Source organism: Acinonyx jubatus, chromosome D2, assembly GCF_027475565.1.
Source record: "Acinonyx jubatus isolate Ajub_Pintada_27869175 chromosome D2, VMU_Ajub_asm_v1.0, whole genome shotgun sequence".
NCBI lineage: Eukaryota > Metazoa > Chordata > Mammalia > Carnivora > Felidae > Acinonyx > Acinonyx jubatus.
Genome location: NC_069393.1, coordinates 26,909,508 through 26,936,913, shown reverse-complemented (window position 1 = coordinate 26,936,913; position 27,406 = coordinate 26,909,508). Strand labels below are relative to the sequence as shown.

At 35.6% G+C, this 27,406-nt stretch overlaps 1 protein-coding gene across 7 annotated transcripts in view; it reads left to right on the top strand.

Annotated features, from left to right (window-relative positions):
• CTNNA3 (catenin alpha 3) overlaps nucleotides 1–27,406 on the top strand; it is a 1,731,503-nt gene that overhangs the window by 1,059,265 nt on the left and 644,832 nt on the right. For all 7 annotated transcript variants that reach the window (XM_053207653.1, XM_027062103.2, XM_053207654.1 and 4 more), the window contains one exon: nucleotides 22,660–22,752. In XM_053207653.1, coding sequence (XP_053063628.1) covers nucleotides 22,660–22,752 — 93 coding nt within the window. The remainder of the gene's footprint in view (nucleotides 1–22,659; nucleotides 22,753–27,406) is intronic.

The following is a 27,406-nucleotide window of genomic DNA, read 5'->3' as shown; positions in this document are numbered from 1 at the left end:
TTAGAAAATCACTTCTCTTATTACTGCCTTTCCAGCTGAGTGAGACTTGTCAAGGACACTTTATGTCACTGGGAACCCAGTGGTTGAAGCTCAGGTCACTACACTGTACTGCCTCTGTTCCCGTTACAGAGTCTAGATCAGGAAAGCCACATTCCTTTTCTTTATTCTTAATGGACAGCTTAGAGTACACTCAATAGGATCACTTGCTTCCTCTCTACTCTTACCTTGGCTTTAAACCAATTGAGCAACTCTCCATTTCTCCCTGCCACTTGTGCAAGATGAATTAATTCTAAAGATCTGCTGTATAGCATAGTGCCTATAGTTGATAATAGTGTGTTGTGCACTTAAGACTTTGTGAAGAGGGTAGATTTCATTTTAAATGTCCTTACCACACACACCCACACCCACACCCACGCAGATGCGCAGAAGGCATACAAGGAAATTTTGGCGGTGATCAGTATATCTGTTACCTTGATTGTGGTGATGGTTTTGTGAGTGTATGCATATGTCCAAACTCATCAAATTGTATACATTAAATCTTTGCAGTTTTTGTTATATTAATTATACTTCAATAAAGCTGTTTTAAAAATATATTGCATCATACACTTAAGAGGTATAAGAAAAAGTAGATTGCTTTAGCAGACTACTAACTCAAGATGTATATATTTCCACGCAACCATACATTTATTGATAACCTTCTCCCCCCCTCCTGCCCCTACCATCAAACAAACAAAAAACAAACAAACAAGCAAACATAAAGTCAGTAGTACTTTTATAAAAAAGCCAAGGCTCCTATTAATGTATTACAGTTATAGGTTCCATGCCAACAATACTCTGTGATGGCTATATATTTAAATTTTACTTTTAGTGCTGTAATTTCATTTATCATTTGTATGTCACTCATCAGTTATGCTTTGGTACACACACACACACACACACACACACACGTATGGTTTAAATAGATAACCTATTTTCTCATATCAATTTTTTCACCCTGAATTAGTTTGTTAGGTTTTGTCGCCAATTGCATACATCATCTGTATTTGCTCTGTTATGATAGAACATTTCTCTTTCCTTCTCCAATTTCAGTTTATAGTCCCCATATGGATAGGTTTAATGCAATTCCTTAGAAATCAAGCAACTTTTTGTAGACATAGATATATTTATTCTAAATTTATATGGAAAGGCACAAGCCTTAAAATAGCGAAACGACTCTAAGCAAAGGAGAATAAAGTGGGAGGAATTACTCTACCTGATATTAAGTTTTCACCATATAGCTACAACAAGACAGTGTGACATTGGCAGAGAAATGGATACCTAGATCAAAGGAACAGACTGTAGGATCCAGAAATAGACCCACACAAATATGCTTAGCTGATTTTAGACAAGGGTGCAAAACTAATTCAATGGAGGAAGGATAACCTTTCAACAAATGGCGCTATAGCAATGTGACGTCCATAGGCAAAGTAAATGAAGCTCAAAGGAAGTCTCGCACCACACACAAAAATAAACTTAAAATGAATCGTAGTCAAATGCAAATAAAACTTTTAGAAAAAACATATTAGAAAATCTTTGGGGCCTAAGGCAGGCAATGAGTTCTTAGATCTGATGCCTCAATCATGAACAAAGAAAAAATTGATAAATTGGACCTAATAAAATTTAAAACTTTTACTCTGTGAAAGCCCATATGACAAGAACAAAAATACAAGCTATGCAGACTGGTAGAAATATTTGCACTGAAGTGCAAACATATCCTAGAATACTACTCAGTAAAGAACATAAATGAAGTATTGATACACATAACAAATTGGATGAATCTCCAGGAAACTAGGCTGTGCAAAAACAAAAACTAAAACTAATACAAAACAAAACAAACCTAAAAAGGTTACACACTGTATGATTCTACTTCTATAACATTAAAAAAAAATAAAATTTAGAAATGGTGGACAGATTCATGGTTTTGTGGGGTTTAGGGATAGGAGAGTATGGGTATGGTTATAAAAAGGCAACATGAAAGATTCTCGTGGCAGTGTCGTGCACTATTTTAACTGTGGAGGTGAGTGTATAGAATGTATACATGTATGTGAACATACACAGGTGGCAAAATTGTATAGAACTTAATACATAGCCACCCAGCCCTGTACAACCACACACGCAAAGGGTACAAGTACCTCTGGGGAAATCTGTATAAGATTAGTGGATTATATCATTGATAATAGTTTTACAAATATTACTATAGGAAGAAAGTTGGAATAACATACAAGAAATGTCTCTGTATTATCTCTTATAACTGAATATGAATTTATAATGATCTCAAGAAGGATTTCAATTAAAATTTATTTTAGATAATTGTATAGTATCTTTATTATGTGAACACGCCTTAATTTCATCTTTTTTTTTTTTTTTTTTTTTTGGTGGAGCAGTTGAAGTATACTCTACTGGGGACAATATATATCTTGTACTTTCCTTTCTGTATACAATTTATTTAAATGTATTATTATTTGGAAATAAAAGAAATATTTGAAGTAGGAAAAACAGATGTCACCAGTATAGAATAAAAGCAATGGAATCTGTATCACAGTGGTCAGTTATGAATTTGTGAGGACAGATAGCAAATACTTGTAACTGTCAGTGAATGTGATTAATCAACATTGTTTTACAGCATAGAAAGCTTAGGATAAAGTATTTATTAGACACTTTTATGTGGTGCAAGGTATTAAAAAAAAATAGAGCAAGAGACCATAGGAAATTGTCAATTAGTTACAAAAGGCAATAGGTTAGACCAGATGCCTGTTCCATCTACATGGTTTGGTAATAATGATATCAACTCTAGAGAGGAATTTATGATGCAAATATAGCTACGCTTACTAAAATTTTCAAGTTGCAAACCAAGTGTTGATAAGGAGTAGATGTATTTAAGGAATGAGGATTTGAAGTACATCACTATCATGCTCAGAGTCACAAATAAGGTCATCAATTATACAGAGGAACTAAGTTGCTATCTTCATGTCTGCGACTATGCATGTATATTCCGTTCAGATCACCAAATAGTTAAAAAGAAAATATTTTGTATTTGGAAATAAAATTTTATTTGAATATGAGGACATGGGGGCTTCCAATTGCTATTGGTAGGATTTACAAGTTTATCCCATAAATTATATGATTATTATTGTTTTAAATCACTAAATTTTGGTATGATTCTTTATTCTCCATTAGCTAACTAGAGCGCCTGTGGTTTGTTATCATCTGATTTTTGTTGTCACCTGATCTATCTATAATCTATCATCTGTTTGGGCTTTCCTTTACATAGAAGATTTAAAAAAAGCTCTTTTCAGTGTTCTGCTTAATGAGTTGGGTATAGGCACATGTTGTTCCATGAATAATTACTAGAAATTGTCTGGGTGTGTCCCTGGGATTTTAAAGCAGGGCCTTCAACAGCTGAGATACTGACTTTTTCATGTTAACTGAAGAAATCCTGCAAGGTTGTCACTACAGAAATAATAAATTAAGTACTTAAGAGTGTGCTAATAATAAAGTTTTCCTTACCCTTTATTCTCTAATCCAAGTACACAAAAGCTTATTGTTAACTGTAGGCTTTCTAAGTATCTCAGAGATGTTTATTATATGTACTTTTGACAATATGTATATTTATCACCCTGTTTGGAAATATTTCTAGCCAAGGGAATAGTTGAGCTCAGGTGAACACACAGGTGCCTGTATTACAGTTATAGCACACTGAATAACAGTGGTAGGTTAAGTGCATTGTAGCAAATTGAAAAGTGGAGATATGCCAATGCCAAATATGTTGGCAGAAATTCAGACCCTGTAACATTCTGCACAACCAGTGTGTAGGGTGAGTAATTTTCTACCTGACCTGCTGATTTTCCATGAAGAGATTCAATATTGCTTAAATGACTTAGTCATATTTTCTGGGTGGAGGGAGTCTAAGATTTTATTGCAGGGTGTATGTGTGATTTAAAGAAATATTGCCACTTTTACTGGAGGCTTTTCGGAAGGAAATGAGAATTTCAGTTATCATTACCTGACACTGTAGTAGTTTAATTTATACGTGGAAAGTTAGGAAAAAAGATGAGCCTGACCCCCCACAAATCTACAAGTAAGTTGCTTTCTGGATCTTTTTTGCATTGAAGTGTGAGACCTTGAAGTGTGAGATATCTGCTGCCCATTTACCTCCCAAGGAGCTTTCTCACAAAAGGAGGCAAAAGGCTCAAGCAAGGTCTGTATTCTCAAACCTTAGCCTAGAATTGGCATTTTTACAGTTTTACTCATAAACCCAAATGTGTTCTGCTATAGTTTTCCTTTGTTTACAGAGTTGCTACAAGGAACGAGAAGCCTTCTGGTTACAAGAAATAATATCTTCAGCACATATTTTGAAGTACTTTTAACAAAGGGACAATAATGCTGACCATTACTATTTTGTCAGAAGCTTTATTAACTCTAAAGACTCATTAACAATCTTAGGGTGAGGATCCTGGATTCCATACCTAGCAAACTAATCTCAAGGTATTTTTCTCAGTTTTCATCACAATTAAAAAGAGCAATGGGCACATACTAAATGTTTCAAATAAGCTATACATTTTTCTGTAGGTTTCAAGTTTTAAAAGAAAACCTGTATTTTAAGAGATCAGGCATTAGCTAAGATAATTTACAGGTGTTCCTGTTATTTAATGGTACATACCAAACTAACCCGAAAGGTAGTGACTGAAACCAACAGCAATCATTTATTACCCCTTTTGTTTTTTGTGGGTTAGAAGGAGTCAGAAGCCCTTGCCCAGATTCAAGGTGAGGGAACACAGACTCCACCTCTCAGGGAAAGAATGTTAGACTCATTTTTGGAAGGAGCACATGAAATGAGATATATATTAGTGTGGCCATCTTTAGAAAATACAATATAGCATGGCAAGCAAATTAATGTTTCTATAAGGAAACTTTGCAAGATTGGTGGCTTCATCAAACATATGCATATGTGTACATAATGGGATTTATATCTTTAAATTTAACATGGTAATGAGTATTTCTCAACAACATTAAATCACTTTTCAAAGGAATTATTTTAATGACTATAATTTTCTTCCCTAAGGATAAGCCACAACTTACCGTTTACAAAACTGTTCCATTTCTTCATTGTTGTAACACTACACTACACACATACATATATTTTTAGACAGAGTAATTCCTTCATTGTATCATTTAGGAATTGCATTTGGCTGCAAGTAGTAATCAATCTACAAAAAGGGTTTTTTTTTTCTCCCACTTACCCAGAAGTTTAAGGGTTGATGATTGTTGGCAGAAGGCCACTTTTTCAGTGATGTTTTCAAGAGTCTGAGGTGTTTTGGATGTTTGCTATGTTAGCTTTGATATTGTTGACATTCAGGAATCTTATCTGTCCAATGAGTGGGATAGGGAGGAAGACAAAGGAAAATGTCAAAGGAACATATCTTAGTGAATTTTGAAGAAAAAAATATCCCACCTGGGGAATTGTGCCTATTCTCATTGACACATGGCCAAGCTGAACAAAAAGGAGGACAGAAAAAGTATTTTTTACTAGGTGTTTTAGTTTTCTTAAATTAGTTCCCCTAAAAACAGATGGTGATACAGAAAACTGCATGTAGAGAGTTTGCTGGGGTGTGATCTTCAGAGATAAACCTGTAAAGAAGAGAGGAAAGGCAACTGAATAGAGGGAGAAACTAGCTTACAATGTGGTTGCAAGTGAGATCTCACCTGATGTGGTAGAGGTCTGGAAGTCAGATGGCCTTTGGAAATTGTCACGAATTGAGGCAAGGAGGCTGACTGAGCCTTTGCAGTAGTAGTTCAGACTATCATTGATTATGACTGTTCACTGGGAAGGGGCATTACCTTAGGGAAGGCAGTTTCCTATGGCCAAGGGCAGTTCCTAGTGAGAGACTACACCATGAATGGTCAATAGCAGATAATCAAGTACATCGATTCTGAAGAAGGGATCTGGCTAGACCTCCACAGGATGCACTAGAGTGGTAGCAAAGCAAAAGGAAAAAGGAGTTGAGAGTGTGCACTGAGTAAACCAACTTAAACACCCTGACAACGTGTTTACTCTTTTTAATTTAACTGTGTTTCCCAAAAATTTTATAATAAATTCACATTCATTTTAAAATCATTAAAGTTTTCAATATTTAAAGTAAATAAATGTGTGTGTGTGTGTGTGTGTGTGTGTGTGTGTGTGTAAAGTTCATCTATAGTGTGATAGACATTGTAGAAAACAAACCTTTCTTTTAATTACCCAGGAGTTTTGCATGATTACAGTGATGAATTAAAAGTGGCATATATGAAGCAGAAAATTTGACTTGGCAAATTTATTAGAGTCATTTTTGCTTACATATACATACTTATTTAACCATAAAGTGACATACAGTATTAGAAGATTCTGCTTCCAGATTATATCTTTTTAAACTAGTATTGAACTCCCAAAACAGAGTGTATACACAATGACTTTTAAATAGTTGCTCCAAACTTATTTTTTTTCTGCAGATTCTGAAAGAGTGGAGAGTTAGGATTTGAATTTATATTATTGGACAATACTCTATGACATATATGATGTGTTACCGCTAGCCTGACATATTTGAGAGCACAACTATAGGTCAACAATGAGACCTTTGAGGTTAATCATCGGCATGGCCAATGCTGTAAGAAAAATACAAGGTAAAGCAGAAAGAGTTCAGTCTCTGGATCCAATATCCATACTACTGTTTCTCTTTTCTAAAATCATGCTGCTTTATATTTTCATAGAGCAACCTCCATTTCATCTGTACTTATTAGCAGAGTGAAGATAAATCTGAGTATTTTACTGGACCTACTTAAAATAGCCACTGCCACTAGGATACAAGTGTTAATAAGTAACAATATAATAAATAATAAAATATTTTCAACACTAGCTTAAACACTACTGTACCTCATAATATTTAACTGGATAAGAAATTATAATTAATTACTTGTTCTATGGTTTAACTAAGCCACCACAGCATTTGAGTCTTGCCCTTCAGGGCTTCATAGCTCCCAAATGAGTGATTTCTGGTACACTTATTGTATTATGACAAAATATCCTACTATTCAACTTACCAAACATAGCTGCAAAACTAGCCCCTGGCCTACAGACTCTATTAGCAAAACAACAGAAAATGAATTATTTGCCATAAGAGAAAGCAGATAAATGTGATATCTTTAAAGTACAAAGAGAAAGAATTCCATATTTATATGTTATCATAGAGACAGGAAAGTGAAAAAGAGCAGAATGAGAGGAAAAGTGTGAGGGAGACTTAAAATCTGGAAGATGGAAGAATTGTGTGAAGAGAATAAGGATTGAAGAGGAAAGAAATGATAGTTCAGAGCCCAGAAACCAATAAAAATAGCTCAACTGTGGTGCCGGGAGATTTCAAAAAGGGCCCGCCTTGATGGTGGCAGTATATTGATTATGTGGAGAATGAGTTTAGTTTAAGAAAGAGAAGATGATAGGGTGGGCATTGAAAAAGGAGGACCAGGTGTGGAAGATGAATGGAGGAAGATAGTAGGACTGGCATTAGTCTACTTATGGGAAAAGAAAGGGCAACAGATTTCGGAGTCCATTGCTGGAGGAAGAAGGGGAAAATGTACCCAATTGAAATAAATAGGTTGAATAGACTGTGCTGGGAGAGAGGAGATAAAGAATTGCATTTGAATTGATAGTGACCCTTAAAGATGCCTGAAAAGGAAATTGAAAAGTAAGTCATTTGCAGAAAAGATTTCTAGTTCTTAATATAATTCAGCATTTAGGGAGAAATTATGAACAAAAGTCACAAGAGGGATTTTGCTGAGCTAAAATCCTCTGCAGAGGAAGCCTACAATGGCACAACTTAGACTGAAGCTTTTTCTTGGAAATGTAAGAAGTAGCACGGTGACAGTCTTGTCCTGTTCCCCCCCTGGTGGAGGTGATAATGAGCAATAAGGGTCCAAAGGGTAGGCTGCTGGAAGGAAGAGGGACTCTGTGTCTGGACAAACAGCATAATTAGCCCTCGAGTAATCCAGCAATGGCTGTGACTTTATGCAGGGATGACAGCTGCCCATTAGTGTTAATTAATCAACAGGAGAGAGAAAGAGAGATACAAGGTGTGGGTGTGTTTTCCAAAGCCTGGCAGCCGGAGGCAGGAGGAATCCACAGTGTCAAGAGGCTGAAGGTGAAATAGGACTCTAACGGCAGCAGTGAGAAATGGACTGGACTTTTATTTGGCATCCCCTGTTTCTTGTTACTGAGCATTCAGGGCACCTTGTACCCTGCTGTTAGTCTCAAGAGGGAGGCACTCATAAAAGTCGCCATGTCATGGGTGAGAAAGCCCACCCTCTGTCCCCAGGAGCCAGGAAAGAAAGCAACCTGTCTCCTGACTTCTGGAACAAAACACACAGTGAGCAAGGCCAGAACACCATGGGGTTTCTCTCTGCAGAGGCTGAGCCTGACAACATTTTGAAAGGCTCCAGGTGCAATGCAAGCAAGCCAGCTTCCTGAAGCAGGGTCAAGAACTGGGCTAGACAAAGCAAAATGCCCTCCCGCTCCTGCAGCTAGCATTCAGGACCTTGAAGCAGTGCCGGTGAGGATCCAGCGCGGACTTGTGCAGCCGTGTGGAGCCGTGTAACCGACGTGCATGGATGGACTTTCCGTGCAGCACAGTTTTCTTGAATTTGATTCCAGATCCGCATCGCTTGAGATGAGAATTGAAAAACAAACAAACAAACAAACAAAAAACAAACAAACAAAAAACTAAACACGTAGGAAATGTTGTGAAGAGAGAAATGCAATAACATAACGTTTAAGTTAACGATTTTGGGAGTAACATTTGTTTTCATTTGAACTTTCACTATTCATTAATATCATTTTAGCCGATTCAGAAACTTCTGATTTTTGTTATCCAGAAATCTGATCCTGGGATTTATTAAAACTTTTATGTTTCCCACTAACATGTATCTCTTAATAAGATAATTACATTCATAGTTTAAAAAACAATTCATTTGAAGGGGCGCCTGGGTGGCTCTGTCGGTTGGGCATCCTACTTCGACTCAGGTCATGATCTCACGGTTCCTGAGTTTGAGCCCTGCTTTGGGCTCTGTGCTGACAGCTCAGAGCCTGGAGCCTGTTTTGGATTCTGTGTCTCCCTCTCTCTCTGCCCCTCCCCCACTTGTGCTCTGTCTCTATCAAAAATAAAATAAAAATGTAAAAAAAAAAAAAATTAAAAAACAACTCATTTGAAATATAACAATCTTTAAGATTATTTAAAATAATCCAGCTAGATTTTTTTAAAGCTTCATTGCATTATTTCCTTACTCTGATGCCTGTCAGAAATCAGTGTTTTACTTATTTAATATCGTGTTTTGTGTTTTTACATCTAAATCTTTGATTTCTTGAAGCTTTATAACTATTGTTGGCTCAACTTCTGTTCTTCCTTGAGTGTCCAAAATGGACTTGATACATAATAAATATTTGTGGAATTTGTTATTGTTGTCTTTAGCCCTCTGTAAATATGTTAATAATTAACCTTCATAGATAAGACAATGTGAAAAAATATTTTAAAAATTTTTTAATGTTTTTATTTATTTTTGAGACAGAGAGAGACAGAGCATGAGCAGGGGAGGGGCAGAGAGAGAGAGAGAGAGAGAGACAGAATCTGAAGCAGGCTCCAGGCTCTGAGCTGCCAGCATTGAGCCTGACATGGGGCTTGAACTCACAGATTGTGAGATCATGACCTGAGCCGAAGTCGGACGCTTAACCGACTGAACACCCCAGGCGCCCCAATGTGAAAAATATTTTAATTGCAAGGTTGACCTAAATGCATTAAATTTGACAGGGACTTGAGCACAATTACTTGCAAAGTTTAGAACTATAAAGAGGGGTGAGATGGTTTCTGTTGTCAAGATTTCACAATTCAACCTTGTGCAGATGGAACAAATATACTGGTTTGCTGTAATTAAGGAAAGTTACTAAAAAAAAATCTTTCACTCCTGTGTCTCCCTCCTCCCTCTAGGGCTATTGGGAACCATTAGTAATATCAAGAAATATTGCTAAGATTGCATGACAGGTATTTTATCATTAGCATGTCCTCACATGGCAGCCAGTACTTACATTATGGACCCAGCATTTCATTGTGCTGTGGAGGTAGCAGGAATAGCTAAGATCAAACACATAATAGCTCATATGCTTGCCAAATTTACTGAGACCCAAATCTTTGATTTTATTTCCTCCTATATCACGTTGTTTAGCTACACTTCACTACTTTTTATTATGTAATTTTTTAACGTTTATTGAGAGAGAGAGAGAGAGAGAGAGAGAGAGAACGTGTGAGCAGGGGAGGGGCAGAGAGAGAGGGAGAGAGAATCCTAAGCAGACTCCACACTGTCAGCGGAGAGCCTGTTGCAGGGCTCAGTCCCACAAACTGTGAGATCATGACTTGAGATGAAACCAAGAGTTGAAGGCTCAACTGATTGAGCCACCCAGACACCCCTGTGTAATTTATTTTTTTAATGTTTTTTTAATTAATTTTTTGAGGTGGGGAAGGGCAGAGAGAGAGGGAGACACAGATCCAAAGCCGGCTCCAGGATCTGAGCAAAGAGCCCCACACGGGGCTCGAACCCACGAGCTGTGAGATCATGATCTGAGCCAAAGTTGGATGCTCAACTGACTAAGCCACCCAGGCACCACTGTACCCCTATGTAATTTAAATCCAGAACCTATCTAAGGAGCCCTCACAGGATTTGGGGAACCCAAGGATGAGGGAATATGGAAATCATAGTGTTTAATAGTATACTGATTTGCATATTTTGTTGGGTCCTTCATAGACACATACACAGTCATGCTTACTCTACTCCCCTTCCTCCATACACATGTACACACACACATTCCCTTGCACATACTGTATTCTTTCAATTTGTCTTACCCACTATGGGTCATTTACATTGAGAGATAAGAGTCTTTCTCCAGGATTACAATTCTAGTAATTTAAAGATTGTTTGCCTATTTCCTTCAAAGTTAAAATGTTATCACAAGCAGATACCTACAAGGAAAAAAAAATAGTTGCATAAGTTATTGTTCTGATATCTTCGAGAATGAAAGCTGTCAGAGGATTGATTGCCGACTGTCACTCTATTAAGATATTCCTTCTTTCATGAAAGTAAGGAGTGTATCTAGATGTTGCTGTCTTGATTATTTAGGGAATCAGGTGGTCTTGGCTGTCTCATCCATATCCACAAAGTTTATACAATATGATTCAATTAAATTTGCAGTGTATAACAACTTCTGTTTCCATGATAGCATTTGAATTGAGTAATATGCACAAAAAAAGTATTGGTTCAGAATTAAACTAACTAAAAACTTTACATTGGCTTTAGCACATTTTATCTGTCTTTAAGAAAATCAGTTCTCATTCTGCCACTTGAGATGTCAGGTCACTGGTCATAAAATTACTTTGAAATTTGATGTTGATTTCAATGATAGTGAAGGCCATGATAGTACTTTTCAACATCTGCCCTTTACACACTGACCCTATTAATAAGGACTTACTGTGCCTGCGTGCTTCGTATTTATGCTTGACCCTCAGCACACAACAAAGTATATCACCAGTTTAGGAAACAACACTTGATCTTGTCTTTAATTTATAGTTTAGATTTGCATTGTGTCTATGGTAGTTAAATAGATTTTATTTGATGCTGTATATTATATCATATTCACTTGACAGGTGGCACATACTTTTATCCTTTGGGTGACGATTCTGAGGTGAATAATAGCTTAATTCAGAGAGGGACCTTGAGGAAACGTCTAGCTGGTTTAACCATCATAATTTACATTGTATATCAATATAGTGTATGTGTATTCGTATACAGTTATATATTGTTCCAAAATAAAAGATGAGAAATGTGTTTGGTAAAATGGGACCCTTAGAGCAGTATACATTGCAGACCTCAATTTGGGCTCTGGAACATATACTTCAAATGATTTGTTAGAAGTAGCACTTTAACAGCCAAAACTGTTTAAGTTGTGTGTGTGTGCATGTATTTGTGTGTGTGTATGTGTGTGTGTGTGTGAGTGTTTTCATCTCATTCATTTCTTTTGTGATGGCACATACTGACACAATGTATTAATGCTTGTTTTTTTAAACAACATTGACATATGTCCACCTAGACAAATAAAGATTTTCATCTTTAATGACTAATTGGAGAAGAATAAGAAGTTTGGATGCAAATTTGCATAGAGTTGGAGAATGTAGGTAAAATAAAAAAATATATTATAATCCCTTATCACTAGAAGCATCACCTTGAATCTGCGGCTGACAGACTAACAAACACACAGACACACCCCCCCCCACACACACACACCATCCATAGGATACCTTTAGCATTCTAAGCAAAGAGAATTTTTATTCATTATTAAGTCTCTTTTAGGTGGTCTGAATTTGTCATTGGCAATGGGCTTTGATTCATTTAATATTTGCCATTATATTAAACAAACATGAGATAAATACAATGCCTGGTTTTTCTATTTGAATTATCAACCATATTTGTGAATCATCATTTTAAATATAGCAGCATATGAAGTCATAAACACTATTTTTTATCTAGTAGTACTGAGTCATTATATATCTGTATTTTATGGAAAACCTACTTTTAAATAGCTTTGGATCCTCAGATTTTGCATTAAGTGTCATGATTAATATGATCTCCTGATTGATATTAAAAGTTCAAATATAGGTATAGAAATTTTATATTCTCTTCAAAATAAAATTATTTGGTTTTTTTTGCTTGTAAAAATGATTCATTCTCATTATAAAAACTCAAACTATAAATTTTTACGAGTGTGAAGAAGGAAAGTTGAAGTTATCTTGAGTCTTACTTTTCAGAGTTAACCATAATTTTCCATTTTGGTGAATGACATTTTAGATATCACACTTTCTCATACACACACCCCACCCCCCCATTCACACACACTCATCATCTTTAATAAATGAGATTATGTTATATATTCTGTTTTCCTTGTTGTTGGCATGTTTCCAAGTCCACACATATAGAACTATTTCATCAGTAATCTTTTATTATTCTTAATTATATAACTATATAGTGAAAAAAAGATACTTGGAAAAATTTCAGTCACTATAGAAACATACAGTTAAAATAGAGTGCTCTCTTCATTGCAATAGTAAGATCACTTCTTTTCCCATATACGATTCTTGTTAATAGTTGGGGTTTATCACTGTATACTTTATATTCTGCATTTATAAATAATTGGAATAGAAAATTTTATTTAAATAGGAACATATCTTCTACAATTTTTTTTTACTTAAATTATATATTTGAGATATTTTATGTTAGCAGAAAGTTCTTTTTTTACTTTTTTTACAGAATCATTGTATTACATAATTTAATTTATTCTTCATTGATGAATATTTAGGTTCCTTTTCCACTTTTACAAAGAGTTGTATGTTTGCTGTATGTTTGCTTATATATGCAAGTATTTCTGAAGGATGGCTTACATTAAATTGAATTACTGTAGTTTTGCAAATTTTAAATTTTCATAGATGAGGCGATGCTGCCTTCTAAAAAGTTGGCCATCTACCCTTTGATTACTTCTCTATACTTCAGCAATACTGGAAAATATCAAGCTTTATAATTATTGGTAATATGACAAGGAAGAATGTAATTTTCTTGTTTTAGTTGTATTCCCTGATTATAGATCAAAAAGTATATTGGGAATCTTTTAATGTATTTATTAGTAATTATATTTCATATGTGAAATGTCTGGTTAAATATTTTGTCCATTTTTTTAATGCCCCCTTTCCTCATTGATGTTTGGGAATTATTTATGCCTTAGGGGTACCAATCTTGTTTGGGTTATAAAATCCTATACCAAATACTTTTGTTTATCTTTTGCATTTTGATTTTATAGGTTTTCATTATTTTCAAATTAAAAAAAATATGCAGTCATATATGCCAATCATTTTGCATACATTGAACTCCCCCCCAACCTCCCACCAAATAGTAGTCAATTGGGTCATTACCATTATTTTTTCCCATTGCTCTGAGAAACACTAAATTTCTGTGTGTTTTAGTTAGTCACTATACTTTCCTTTATTCTTTTTTGTTTTTGTAAATCATCTTTGCTACTCTTTCACATATTCTTCCAGATGTACATTAAAATTAAACTAAGCTCCATTTAGATCTATTAAATTAGTACACAAATTTAGGGAGAGTTGACATTTCATTTTACAATGTTGAGCATTCTCATTCAGGAATGTGTAATTTCTTCCCATTTATCCAGTTGTTCTTTTCTGTCATTAAGTAAGATTTAATACATGTACACATATGCATACCACAGTATGCACATATGCATGTATATGATATGGTTGTACTATTTCTTAATAGGTATATACACCATGAAATTTATAACTTTACTTGCTACTATGACAGCCATTGGGTTACTAAGACTTTTATTTTGATGCTAGCTGATGTATAGAAAAGTAATACATGTTATTATTCATCCTGCATTAAGACATGTTACTGAATACTCAGTAGTGATAACAGCTTTTCAGTTAATTATCTTGCATTCTTTAGGTAGGCAATTTTGTCACCCTCTGTACAATATTTTAGCTATCAGTTATTTTTTATGTTCATTTACATTGACTAGAACCATCAGTAAAATATTGATTAACCTCCGTAACAGTGGAAATACTTACCTTAATTTTCACTTTTGAGCAGGGTATTTGCTGTAAATTTCTGGAATTTGTTTTATGTTAAGAATGATTCTTTCTAGGAGCACCTGGGTGGCTCAGTCGGTTGAGTGTCCGACTTTGGCTCAGGTCATGATCTCGTGGTCCATGAGTTCGAGCCCCGTGTCGGGCTCTGTGCTGACAGCTCAGAGCCTGGAGCCTGTTTCAGATTCTGTGTCTCCCTCTCTCTCTCACCCTCCCCCATTCATGTTCTGTCTCTCTCTGTCTCAAAAATAAATAAATGTTAAAAAAAAATTAAAAAAAAAAGAATGATCCTTTCTAGTCATAGCTCACTAAAGATTTTTTGTTTCTTTAGATTTATTTTGCGTTAATAAGAATAGGCATAAAACTATCATCAAATGCTTTTCCAAAATTTGTTGAAATATAGTTAAACACGGGATTTTATAGTTACATTTCCCAATTATGAGCTACTGGTTTATTCCTAGGGTAAGAACATTGCCTGGTTGTATAATTATTGTTTTTCTACACAGCTAGATTTAAGTTGCTAATATTTTATTTAGAGATTGCCTGATAGCTCTGTCCCCTGTCTAATCCCTATCTAATTTTGTTATCATGTTACATAACACTAAAAGACAATTGTTGAAATGGGAGGGGGCTTACAAAACAAATAACTAGTCTGTCCCTCATCTCTCAGATAGAAACCAAAGGCAAGTAAATTGTCACACTAAGTAAAGTAATTCAGAGACAGGATTGTGTAAGTAAAGATTCAGAGTTTGGGAGGTGGCTTGAGATGCAAAGTCTGAGGGAATAGGAAGTTCCTTGATAATAATTTGCTTTCTTGAAACGCCCTGAAGGTACTTGCTTCTCTGAGCTCCACTACTTCTAGCTTCCTATTGTATTTAGAAACTAAGGTTTATTTTCTCTTTCATGTGTTCCCTTAAATCGATTATATTTCCTGAGATTGGCTTTCACTGTCTTTGATTTCCCTGGCAGTTCCTGGCCCACATAAAAGGTTCATACTCAACATTTGTTACTTGATTACAATTGTCCCCTGCATCTTGCCATGTGCTTCTCTAGCACACTTCTATTCCTGGAACACTCTAAAAACTTGTAATTCATGCTCAGTTCTTGTTACCACAAAGAGCATCAGGGCAGCAGTGTTTCACCAGGAGAAATAGAAAAGCTGGCTTGTCGAGCCAGAAGTCACTATCCAAGCCAACACTGGGACATCACATATTCCCTCCTACACGGCTCAGGCTCAGTCCCAGGCCTCTGAGCCAGGCTCGTCTGGAAACAAAGCATTCATTACATTATGTTCTGCAGGAGACCCGAAGCTCCTGGGTTTGTTGACGGCAGTTTTCGTGCCTCTTTCCATCCGCCATACACTCCAGCATTTGGCAGCTGGCTTGGGCCCTTTGAACAATTAGTTTACTTGATTAGAAATAAATAAATTAAAAGCAAAGTTGGGAGCTATTCAGTTGTTCCCAGTTCCATATCTTAAGTGAAAGTAAAACTTAGAAGAAACTGCCCCCCGAGCTTTGTTAAGTATGATGACCAGACTACAAGAAAAGTGTGTTACTTTTCTTTGAAGTCCAATTGTCTAAGCCTTTGTGGAATATTGAAAATGAATTTCAAAGAGAGATTTCATTCCCCTTTCTTGCTTGTTCTGAATTTTTGCTACTGTTTCCTTCTACTAAGCTCCATTTTGCATTCTCTCTTTGGGAATGACACGTACTTAAGCATATTAATTTGTGCATTCATGCATGTATTCATTCACCAAAGAACTATTATTGTTTGGCTATCATGTATCAGGCACTAGGAACTGAGGGCCCAATGATGAGCAAACACAGGTAAGGACTCTGTACTTACACAGCAGAGGAAATGATCACAAATCAAATAATCTCTTCAGTGAATGTGTAATCACAAACTGAGACTCATGCTGTGAAAGGAAAAAAAACCTGACTTGGGCAGAGGGAAGTCTCCAGGGTGGGTGGGAGATGTGGTATCAGTGAAAACTGATTACTTTGGTAATCTGTTGGTTTAATGGCTTACTTTTGAGCAGAGATCTGATAGACAGCAGTTAAGTAGGTATAAGGGTGACGGTGAAAAAGAAGGGGAGCATATTTCAGGCTAAAGAAAATGACATGTGCAAGTATCCTGTGGCAGAGGAAGTATGGATATCTGAAAGTAAGTTTAATATCTGAAACAAAGATAGAAAAAGAACTCTTAAGCATGGTGAGGGTGGGGAGCAAGAAAAGATGATTCAGGAGGTGTTTGAGAGGTGAAATAAAAAGAAATGGATAGATATGGGAATGAGAGGGTGAGTATTGCTCAGGTAGTCTCTAGTTCTCTGCTTTGAGTCATAAAACACACAAGACCACCTCACCACCTACACAGTTCTCTGACCACACTAGGCTAGTTTGACCATCAACATTCCACTCCAACACTCTAAGAATGGTCCTCCATGTGGCTGAATCAAGGACAATTCCAGGGGTAACTTACTTGACCTGTCAGTATTTAATATTTGAGATCACCTCCTTGAAACTTTCTCTTCTCCCAGCCTCTATGACCTCAGAGTATTGTGGGTAAGCTTCTCTATCCCCGACCACTTTTTCTAAGGCTTATGGTAGGGTTATCTTCTTCTATCAGCCTAATAAATATTGATGTCTCAGATACTTTTCTAAGAATATTTACTCCCTGCACAATCACATCCTATTACCATTGATATGCTAGTGACTCTAAAATTCTGTCTCTGAAATTCTCTGTCTTGAAAGTGTTTACACAGGAGTTGCATGACCATCTGACAGAGAGGAAACTGAAGGAAAATGAGACAGTGACCTTTATTGCCCACTGATTGCTAGGATACACAGTGACATGATATTACAATTAGCTATGTGAACTACATACAAACAGTGCACATGTGGCAATGGAAATCTCATCAAACATCAAAGTTTGCTTCATGTTCTTGGGAAATCATATCACAGATAAATACCTGTGTGAGAACTCCATAGTGACAGACTGAATGTCGTGTGATGAACAGCTGTCCAAACAGCGAGCTTGTTCATAGTAACAATAGCATTTCAGTTGTCTAAGCTGACTTCGAGGACAACTAGTACTGCTAGACTTCAAATAAAACTTGATTAGGATGTTCAAATATAGCATGCTCTGTTATATAGTACTTTTAAAATATAGTCCTTTACCAGATCAGAACAAAGTAATGATGAAAAGCAGAGGTGAGCCTACAGATGGTAGACTGATTTGAAAAGTCCCTGAGAATACTTCAAATCCCCAAATATCTTCTTTATAGCTATCCTCAGCTTTACCATTAATGAGTCATTCTTTTGGGTCAAGCATGGCCATCTCCCTGACCTTGATGGGAAAGCAAGGGATAGAACTAGCCTGACTGGCAGGGTTCTACAGATTCCAGAGTAGAGAATTTCTGACATAAGACCATAGGTTAGAAAGTGAAGGATACCCTGTTCTATGCCATGTGAAAGGGTAGAATCAAAAGATGACAGGAACATATAAAATGGTATACAAGGAGTACTTGGGTGGCTCAGTCAGTTAAGTGTCTGATTTCAGCTCAGGTCATGAATCTCACAGTTCGTGCGTTTAAGCCCCACGTCGGGGTCTGTGCTGATAGCACAGAGCCTGCTTCGGATCCTCTGCCTCCCTTTCTCTGTGCCCCTCCCCTGCATACTCTGTCTCTGTCTCTGTCTCTCTCTCTCAAAATAAATAAACATTAAAAAAAAATTAAAAGGAAATTGGTATACAAAACTTGAATTAGGAACAGGAAGAGGAGAACAAATGTCAGCAGGATGAGAACAAATATTAATTAGTTGAAGAATCATCTGATCAGGCTTTGTTTTCTACAACTCAACTTTTTTTTTTTTTTTTTTTTTTTTTTTTTTTTTTTTTTTTTAACAAACCTGATAGGGCAGTACATTTAGTCAAGTTTAAAGGGTCTAGAATGGACATGAATCATAGCATCATAGAGGGCAGAAGGACTTGTGAGCAGGAGAAATGGTCACATGAAAGTTGCTGATTTAAAAAAAGAAATTAAAAAAATCCCTCCCTCACTCCCCTCTCAGTAACATGACATGTCGCTGTTGAAAGGTTTTCGAATTTATTTTTACAGTTATTAAATACAGTGCCAGTAATGATTTTAATGATACAGTTTAATTTTTTATAAAAATGAAAGAATATTTTGTCCTGGCCTTTTTTTTTTTTTTTTTAAGAAATGTGAATTTACCTGAGTGCCTTTGGTCCCATGTTTTAGGAGAAAACTAGACTAGATAGACTCTGATTTTCATGGGCCTGGCTAAAAATGTAGTACAATATCAGTAAAAAGTCTGGTCAATCATTTCAATGCAGGAACCTTTGTCAATACTTTTAGTTCAGGGTGGCACAAAAGAGCACACACATATTTGGTTAATAGTCTTCTTGTCATTGGATGGCTTATGTTTCTTCTCCCAGTTTGATTTTGTTTTCCTTATCTATACAGTAGAGGATTAGAGAATGGGATCAGAAATCACAAGCTGTTGACCTATGAGCTTAAGGCAACAGACAGTTTGGTGAAGGCAGTGTTGTTATTGTTGGTAGTGGGGTTTTTGTTTGTTTTTGTTTTTTGTTTAATTCCATCTTGTTTTCATGAGATCTAATGCCTTTAGGGATTATGCCTTTAGGGAGGGCATACACACTCACCTATTCCTGGGGACCTACAAACCCACCAACCACTGAGTTACATCAAGATTTTATACTCATATTTCCTGCATGAATCATGAAAACGTTTCAGTTTGTGGCTCTCAGATTAGAAATTTTGTCAAATTTATTTAGGCTCTTAAGGTTTTTATTCTGTAAAACCGCTTAAGGGAGTGACTATTCTTTCCTGCCCTCCACTGGTAGAGAGATAGGTGAAATGGAAGGAAATTCATACAAGGTCAAGCGCCTACCTAGTGCTATCAGGCCATCTCCTCACACTCTCTCATTTAATCCTCAAAACGCTCCCTGCTATAGGTATTATCATACCCATTTTTCAGGTTACAAAACTAGCTTAGAGAAGTTAACATTTTGCCCATGGTCAAATGCTTATCAGTTGTGGAAATCAAGTTCAAACCCAGATCTGTTTGTCTCTAAAACCTCCTTATGTCCTAATTTCCCTTAGTGGGCAGAAACTTTCTGCAAGGATCTCTGGAATAATGAAGCTTTACACAGACTTTGAAACATTGTCAAAATTAGATATACAAAAGATGTCGGATGTCCAAATATATCAAGCTATTATACAAAATATTTTATATGCATGCTGTTTTCTTTGATTAGTAGGAATTTGCCTTCATGCTGTGCTTAGAAACATAACTAGCTTTCTAAAAAGCCACACAGAATTTAGAAATATTCTTAGAAGAAATTTGGCTTTCATTTACACATTGATGTGGCTTTGGAAAATATGTCACAAGTCACTTAGATTAAAAACATAAAGAGATTTTATTTCTATCAGTTAACTTTTTATTTTGTTTTGTTACTGAAGACTAGCTATCTCATAAATTCAAATTTGTATAAAATGTCACTAAAATTCCATTTGCCTTATTCTGGAAATAGTACTTGATTATTTAGAAAATTTATCTGACATAAAACAGTTCTTATAAGGAGAATTTCAGGTATGTCTGCATAAAGGAAAACAGAGTGTTAGGATGATCATTAATTGAGTAGGAAACAGTCGTACTGTATTTTCAATTGAGAGTTTGTGAAACTTAAGTCCACTAATATAAACAGAAATTTTGTGTTTAGCATCATTTCCATATTGTGTTAGTCACTGAACTGGATTACAATAAACATGACTAGCAAATTTCCAGCACAAGAATGTCTGCTTTTAAAAGAGAGAAAAAGAGGCGCGCCTAGGTGGCGCAGTTGGTTAAGCGTCCGACTTCAGCTCAGGTCACGATCTCGTGGTCCGTGAGTTCGAGCCCCGCGTCAGGCTCTGGGCTGATGGCTCAGAGCCTGGAGCCTGTTTCCGATTCTGTGTCTCCCTCTCTCTCTGCCCCTCCCCCGTTCATGCTCTGTCTCTCTCTGTCTCAAAAATAAACGTTAAAAAAAAAAAAAAAGAAAAAGAGAGGCGCCTGGGTGGCTCAGTCGGTTAAGCATCCGACTCTTGGATTGCGCTCAGGTCATGATTCCGCGATTGAGGGATCAAGCCCTGAGTCAGCCTCACACTGAGCGTGTAGCTTGCTTGGGATTCTCTCTCTCACTCTCTCTCTCTTTGCCCCTCCACTGCTCTGTCTTTCTCTCTCAAAAATAAATAAATAAACTAAAAAAATGAAAAAAAGAGAAAGATGATACATTAAAAAATAAAGGAGAAGAGTATATGGGGCATGTTTTTATGATTTTTAAACTTTGGATTAACGAGCATGTATCTGATTTGACTGAAAGACTGAGCCAATAATTTATATATTTAAAGAAAATTTACTTAATACAAACAGTGGTCAAACTTACAGATAGAGATTTTCTTCAGTGCAGTGCAAATTATTATGAGACATGGCAACGTGATTAGATTGCTGAATCGCATTCTCTGTGAGTGGGGCTTGGGGGTTGGGAGAGAGGGGCACCGAAACTACTGCCCTTTTCAAATAATTCACAAATGTGCTAATTGTGTGTCAGATTTGAAAGTTGAAGCACTGTGACCTTCAAGCCAACAAAAGCCCTTTTCAAATAAGCCACTTTCATGTACATTAATAAAGTGAACAATGCCTTTCCCCAGTTAAATAATGTATGGCTGTTATTTCATTATATGTAAATGCAAATCAAGGAATTGTTTCACTATTCATATAGTAAAAGTAATGCTATAAAAAAGGAGACTGGAAATCCACTTAAGTCACATTTTGTGGTGCCCTATAATTGTGATCCAAGGGTGTGTTTCTTGTCTCCTTCCATTGCTTGCAGCTAACATGTGGTTTCTCTGAAACTGAATTCATTTTGGATTGGAGGAATAAATCCTGTAATGTTTTGAACTATATAGTAACCAACAGAGACATTAGGAAAGTTAGCAAAATGATTTAAAAAAAAGCTGTTTCCTTGCAATGATGAAGACAGTGACGTATCTTGTAGATCAGAGGAACACTGTACACACCCATTTACCTACTAGCAAGAAGAGTGACTAAAAGTAAGGGTCAGAGAAAGGGAAAGGAATCCCATGCCCTTTCCAGTGGCTCTTTCATGGTATAAAGAAAGTAAATATTGGACTTAGGTAAAGGACATAAAGGCGATTATTTCACTGGAAAAGAGTGCAGGTTTCAAAAGCAATAATGTATAAAGGAATTTAGGTGTTACTAATGCTTGAATTGAATTGATTTCTGGAATGTCAAACAATGAGCATGAAGTTGTAGTGGAAAATCAAGAACAGGAAGAAGAATTTAATTATCTTGTATTTGTCCAGCTTTGTAATATATTTGATGCTGAATAAAACATGAGTAAAGATATAGTCATGCTTAATGCAACTTAAGTATGCATAATAGACCGCAAGGGGATAAAAAAATAATAAAACAATTACAAACTTAAAATAAACCATAATCATGTGAGATTCCAAGAACCTATTAGCATTCAATCCATAAATAAACTTTTTTTTTCCAGTCCTATAGGAAACCATCTTATTATGGGTTAGATGTCGATACCAAGAGACTGGATAGAGTCGAATGATTCACTCACCAGTCTTCCTTTTTGTTTTAAACAATTTTCTCAAGCCCTTTGTTGTTAACTGTTTTAATAGATTCTCTAGATACTTCCATAAAACAGATAGCAGTGACATTTATGAGGATGCTACTGGTTATCACTGAGATTTTTCAGTGGGTATGTACATGCCCTAACTTATTTAGGATAACAAATGTTTCTACATTTCTTTAATAATGTGAACTAATTTCCATTATTTTGGATTGTATTTAAGGTGGCAAATCTTGCTTGTTCCATGTCAACAAATGAAGATGGGATTAAAATTGTTAAAGTTGCGGCCAATCACCTGGAAACCTTGTGTCCACAGGTATGATGACTAAATTGCTGTCTCTTTCATTACACTAACTATAAAAATTATATATAATGCTTTTGACCTTTTATATATATATGGAAATATATTAAAATATTTATTTTAAACGCAGAAGATGATTTGTCCTAAGGTCATGGTGTATTCTTTACTTAGAACCTAGTTCTTGTAACATTGTCTCAGGGACCGTATCAGAATCTTGTGAGAGAAAAGTATAGTGTGAAATCAAAGCAGAGCTTTGTCCAACAATTTTATTTTAGTCATTATTTATTTTGAAATCTCAGAGTATGAAAGGAACAACTTTTGGGACTCCTGGGTGGCTCAGTCGGTTGAGCATCCAGCTTCAGCTCATGTGATGATTTCGCAGTCCATGAGTTCAAGCCCTGCATCAGGCTCTCACAGCCTGGAGCCTGTTTCGAATTATGTGTCCCTTCTCTTTCTGCCTCTCTCCACTCATGCTCTGTCTCTGTCTCAAAAATAAATAAATGTTGAAAAATGTTTAACTTTTTTTTTTTAAAAAGGAATAACTTCTTTTTATCTTTCATCCAAAGAAGACATGAGTTTGAAAAAAGCCAAGAAATGTTTTTGTGTCTGCAATTCAGAAGTTTTTGTTTGTTTGTTTGTTTGTTTGTTTACCTTCAAAGCAATGCATTATTATGGAAGTATTTCTAGGACTAGTGTTTTGAACCATGAATCAGGATACATCGAAAGGCAATCTTAAACACCCTGTCTTAGAATAATCAAGAGATAATACAGATAATTACTTCTGAATAGAGATCACAAATGTTGTAAGGATGTGAACTATAACAATGATTAGAGACTGGGTATCTGATGAGATGCTCATTTTTCTAAAAGTAGAGTATGTGTTAAATTCTTGATTTGCCTTGTTGACAATTTCATCTCTAAGAATATTGAGCAAAAGTAAGGGAGACTCTTCCTTCAGGTTTAACGTTGAGTAACAAATAAAAACTGTCTGGAGAAGTGGTGTCCAGAGGACTTGCAACGGAGATCTCGCCACTGATGTCAGTTTTCTATGAGCTCTCACGAGGAACCAGAAGTGTGTAGCGGGGTCCCTAAAGTGGTTGAATCATTTCTACCCCCCTTAGCAGTCTAGGAGAGTTCACATTGTGGATTATACTTGACGCCGTCACTTTTTAAATTGTCTTGGGGTGCCTGGGTGACTCGGTCGGTTAAGTGTCCAACTCTTGATTTGCGCCCAGGTCATGATTTCACAGTTTGTGAGTTCGAACCCCACGTTGGGCTCTGAGCTGACAGTGCAGAGCCCGCTTCGGATCTTCCGTCTCCCTCTCTCACTGCCCCTCCCCTGTTCATACTCTCTCTTTCTCTCTCAAAATGCATAAACTTAAAAAAATTAAAATGTCTTTTGAATCTGAAGAGTATTAACTATATCTTATTGGTTTCAATTTATAATTTTCCGATTACTAAATAAAGCATCTTTTCACATGTTTGTTAACCATTTGGCTTTCTAATTCTATGAATAGCCTAAATCTTTTGTTAATTTTTAGTTGGGATGTCTTTTTCTTTTTTGTGGCATTGCTTAGGTTTGTTAAAAATATCCTCTGTTGACTACAGCTTTTCCTTTAACTTTTAAAGTACTATTTTAATCATAGAAAATTTCAAGAACTTTAGTGATCCATCTTTTCATTCCTTCAATAGATACATATTGAACACCTACCCTGTATCATGTTTCATTGGTTTGTATCATTGGTTCGCATTTTCTTTAAAAAAGGTTGAAGTATCATTATTTAACATTTACATCTTTACTTCATCTAAAATTTATTTTCATGTATAATCTGAGGTAGGGATTTTTTTTTTTTTTACAGTGCTAACCATTGGGCCATTATCATGTATTGAATAGTTGACCCTTTCCCAGTTTAATGTGAAATGTTATCATTGTCTCTTTCTCTCTGTCTCTCTCTCTCACACACACACTTTTAAAAACATTTCTATTGTTTTATATATTTGTATACACATAGGTATATACTATACATATTTATAATATGTGCATACATACGCATGTTTTATATGATGCATTATACAGGTGTAATAAATATATATCAAATGTGTACAATTTACTTACTACTATTCCATATGTAAATATAGATTGATAGGTAAATTGAAATACATTTCAGAGCATACAAGCTTCTGGACTCTCTATTATTTTCCACTGGTCTATTTCTTTATCTCTGCAACAGTATTGCAATGTCTTAATTTTGTTTTTATACTAAATCTGATATCTCTAGACAGATTGGCTCACCTCATTTTTCTTGTTGTATTTGGTGGTGTTTTGTTTTGTTTTTAATTATTGCTCTTCTTCTTTTTTACTTGTTCATATAGCTTTCAGGATCAACTTGTCAAGTTCCATGGAAGTATGTTAGAATTTTTATTGAAATTGTTAAAATGTCTTGAATTTTAGATTGTTTTAGGAATAATGACTTTTCGAGATATTGGATTTTTCCATTAATAAATGTTTTATTGATAAATGTTTATTTAAATGTTTTATGTATCTCCATAATCAATCTTTTTTTTTTTATTGTCCTTCAGGGCTCTTAAGCTCTTTATCATTTATTACAATAAATCCCATGGCTACATGCTGATGGCTTCCAAACTTTTTTCTCTGGGCCAGATCTCTCCCCTAAAGACCACACTCAGATTTAGGATAGCCTTGACATTTCCACTCTGATATCTAGAAGACACTTAAAATAGCCCAAATGGATCTCCTGATTGTTCCATTCCCATCTCATTCTGCTACTTTTTTAATCTTCCTTATTTTAGTTAATGGCATGGTTATTCACCTAGCTGTTCTGGGGAAAAATCTGGAAGTTTTTTTTTTCTTCATTCAATAAATACTTATTGAACATGTACTACGTAGTAGGTATTCTTTATGTATCTGTAAGGTAAATCATGAAGAAAACAAACAGATAAAAATCCTTGTCTTTGTGAAGTTTACATCTTAATGATACCTGAGGGCTGTTTTTCCCATTGAATCCATTAACTAGTCCTAGCAACTTCACCAAAAATATTTATCTTGAATCTATATACTTTTCTCCATCTTGTCTGTCAGCATCTCATCCTATCCCACTATCACCTCTGTCTTGGACCACAGAAATACCATCTCATATGGATTCCATACTTATATCTCTTTAACCTAGTTTCTATCTAAAAACCAAAATAAATTTTAAAGATGTTTATCATAGCAATTGCTTTCTTTAGCTTTTACAGTAAAATGCAAACATTTTTTATGACTTCTTCAGACTTTTATAAACTTCCTACTGCCTAACTTGCAGCCCCATGCTGTACTGTTTTCCTTTTCACTCATTAGATCACTGCATATTGGCCTTTCTGTTTCTAGAACACGGTAAGTTCCTTCCCATCAGAGGGAGCTTGCATTTGTTAATTTCTCAGGGCAGTTTTTCTCTTGAGGCCAGCTTCTGTTACGTTCAGTTTGCAAGGACTCACTGAAATACCATCTTCTCAGAGATCAATCTCCCTAAATGGCTTCTCCAGCCATACCCCATTATATCACCATATTTATTTCTTTTAGAGTCTCTATCACAACCTGAGATTATATTTTATATTATTTTGTTACTTTTATTGTACACTTTCGACACTCAAACATAAAGTTCACGAAGGCAATGATTTAGTCTTCCTTATTCACTATGTATATTCCCTGTACTTAGCAGAAATGCAACATATATATGCAGCATATAAATATAGAATAATAATTCTATATTTACAGAGGGCAGCAAGGCTTTTGGCAACACCTTTTATACTTTTCCTAACAAGATGTGTCTTCTTTTGGCAATATGAAAAAAAAATTACAGTATAACTAGAGTTATAGTTACGAAAAAAATAATCCTTAAAATGGGCGATTAATCTATAGTTGCTAACCAACAGTGGGATCTGTACTGGTGGGCTTCAGTGATCTGCTCTTGATTTATTTCATTTCAGTGCTTTCCTAATGATTTGGATAAGACTATAAATTAATATATATCTTAAAATTTATTAAAATTTTAAATTCTTAAAATTTTCAGTTAAAAATAAGAATAAAGGGCATATATTAGCTGCATGAATCTAGTAACAAAGAATTTGGATTTCCAGAATTGGACTAAATTTCGGTATCCAGATGAAATGTAATAGATATAAATATTAAACCATATATATGGAACACTATAAAACAAATTGTAAAATAGAGAATGGAAGAGTTATAGCTTAGCAGAAATGTACCCTCCAAAAGGCTTAGAGATTTTAGTTGATATTAATCTTAATGTGAATCAACAGTGTGATACAGCTGTCAGAAAAAAAAAAAACTACTATGATTTAACATCTTTTCATCAAAGAATAAGTTCTAAAACTAGGGTGCCTGGGTGGCTCAGTCGGTTAAGCAGCCTACTCTTGTTTTTGGCTCAGGCCATGATCTCACAGTTAGCGAGTTCGAGCCCACATCCAGTTCTGTGCTCACAGTGCAGACCCTGCTTCAGATCCTTTACCTCCCTCTCTCTGCGCCTCCCTGACTTGTGCTTGTGTGCTCTCTCTCTCTGAAAAATAAATACACGTTAAAAAAATTTAAAAAAAGAATTAGTTCTAAAACATATTCTCAACCTTCTCTGTACTTCAAAATTATTTTTTAAAC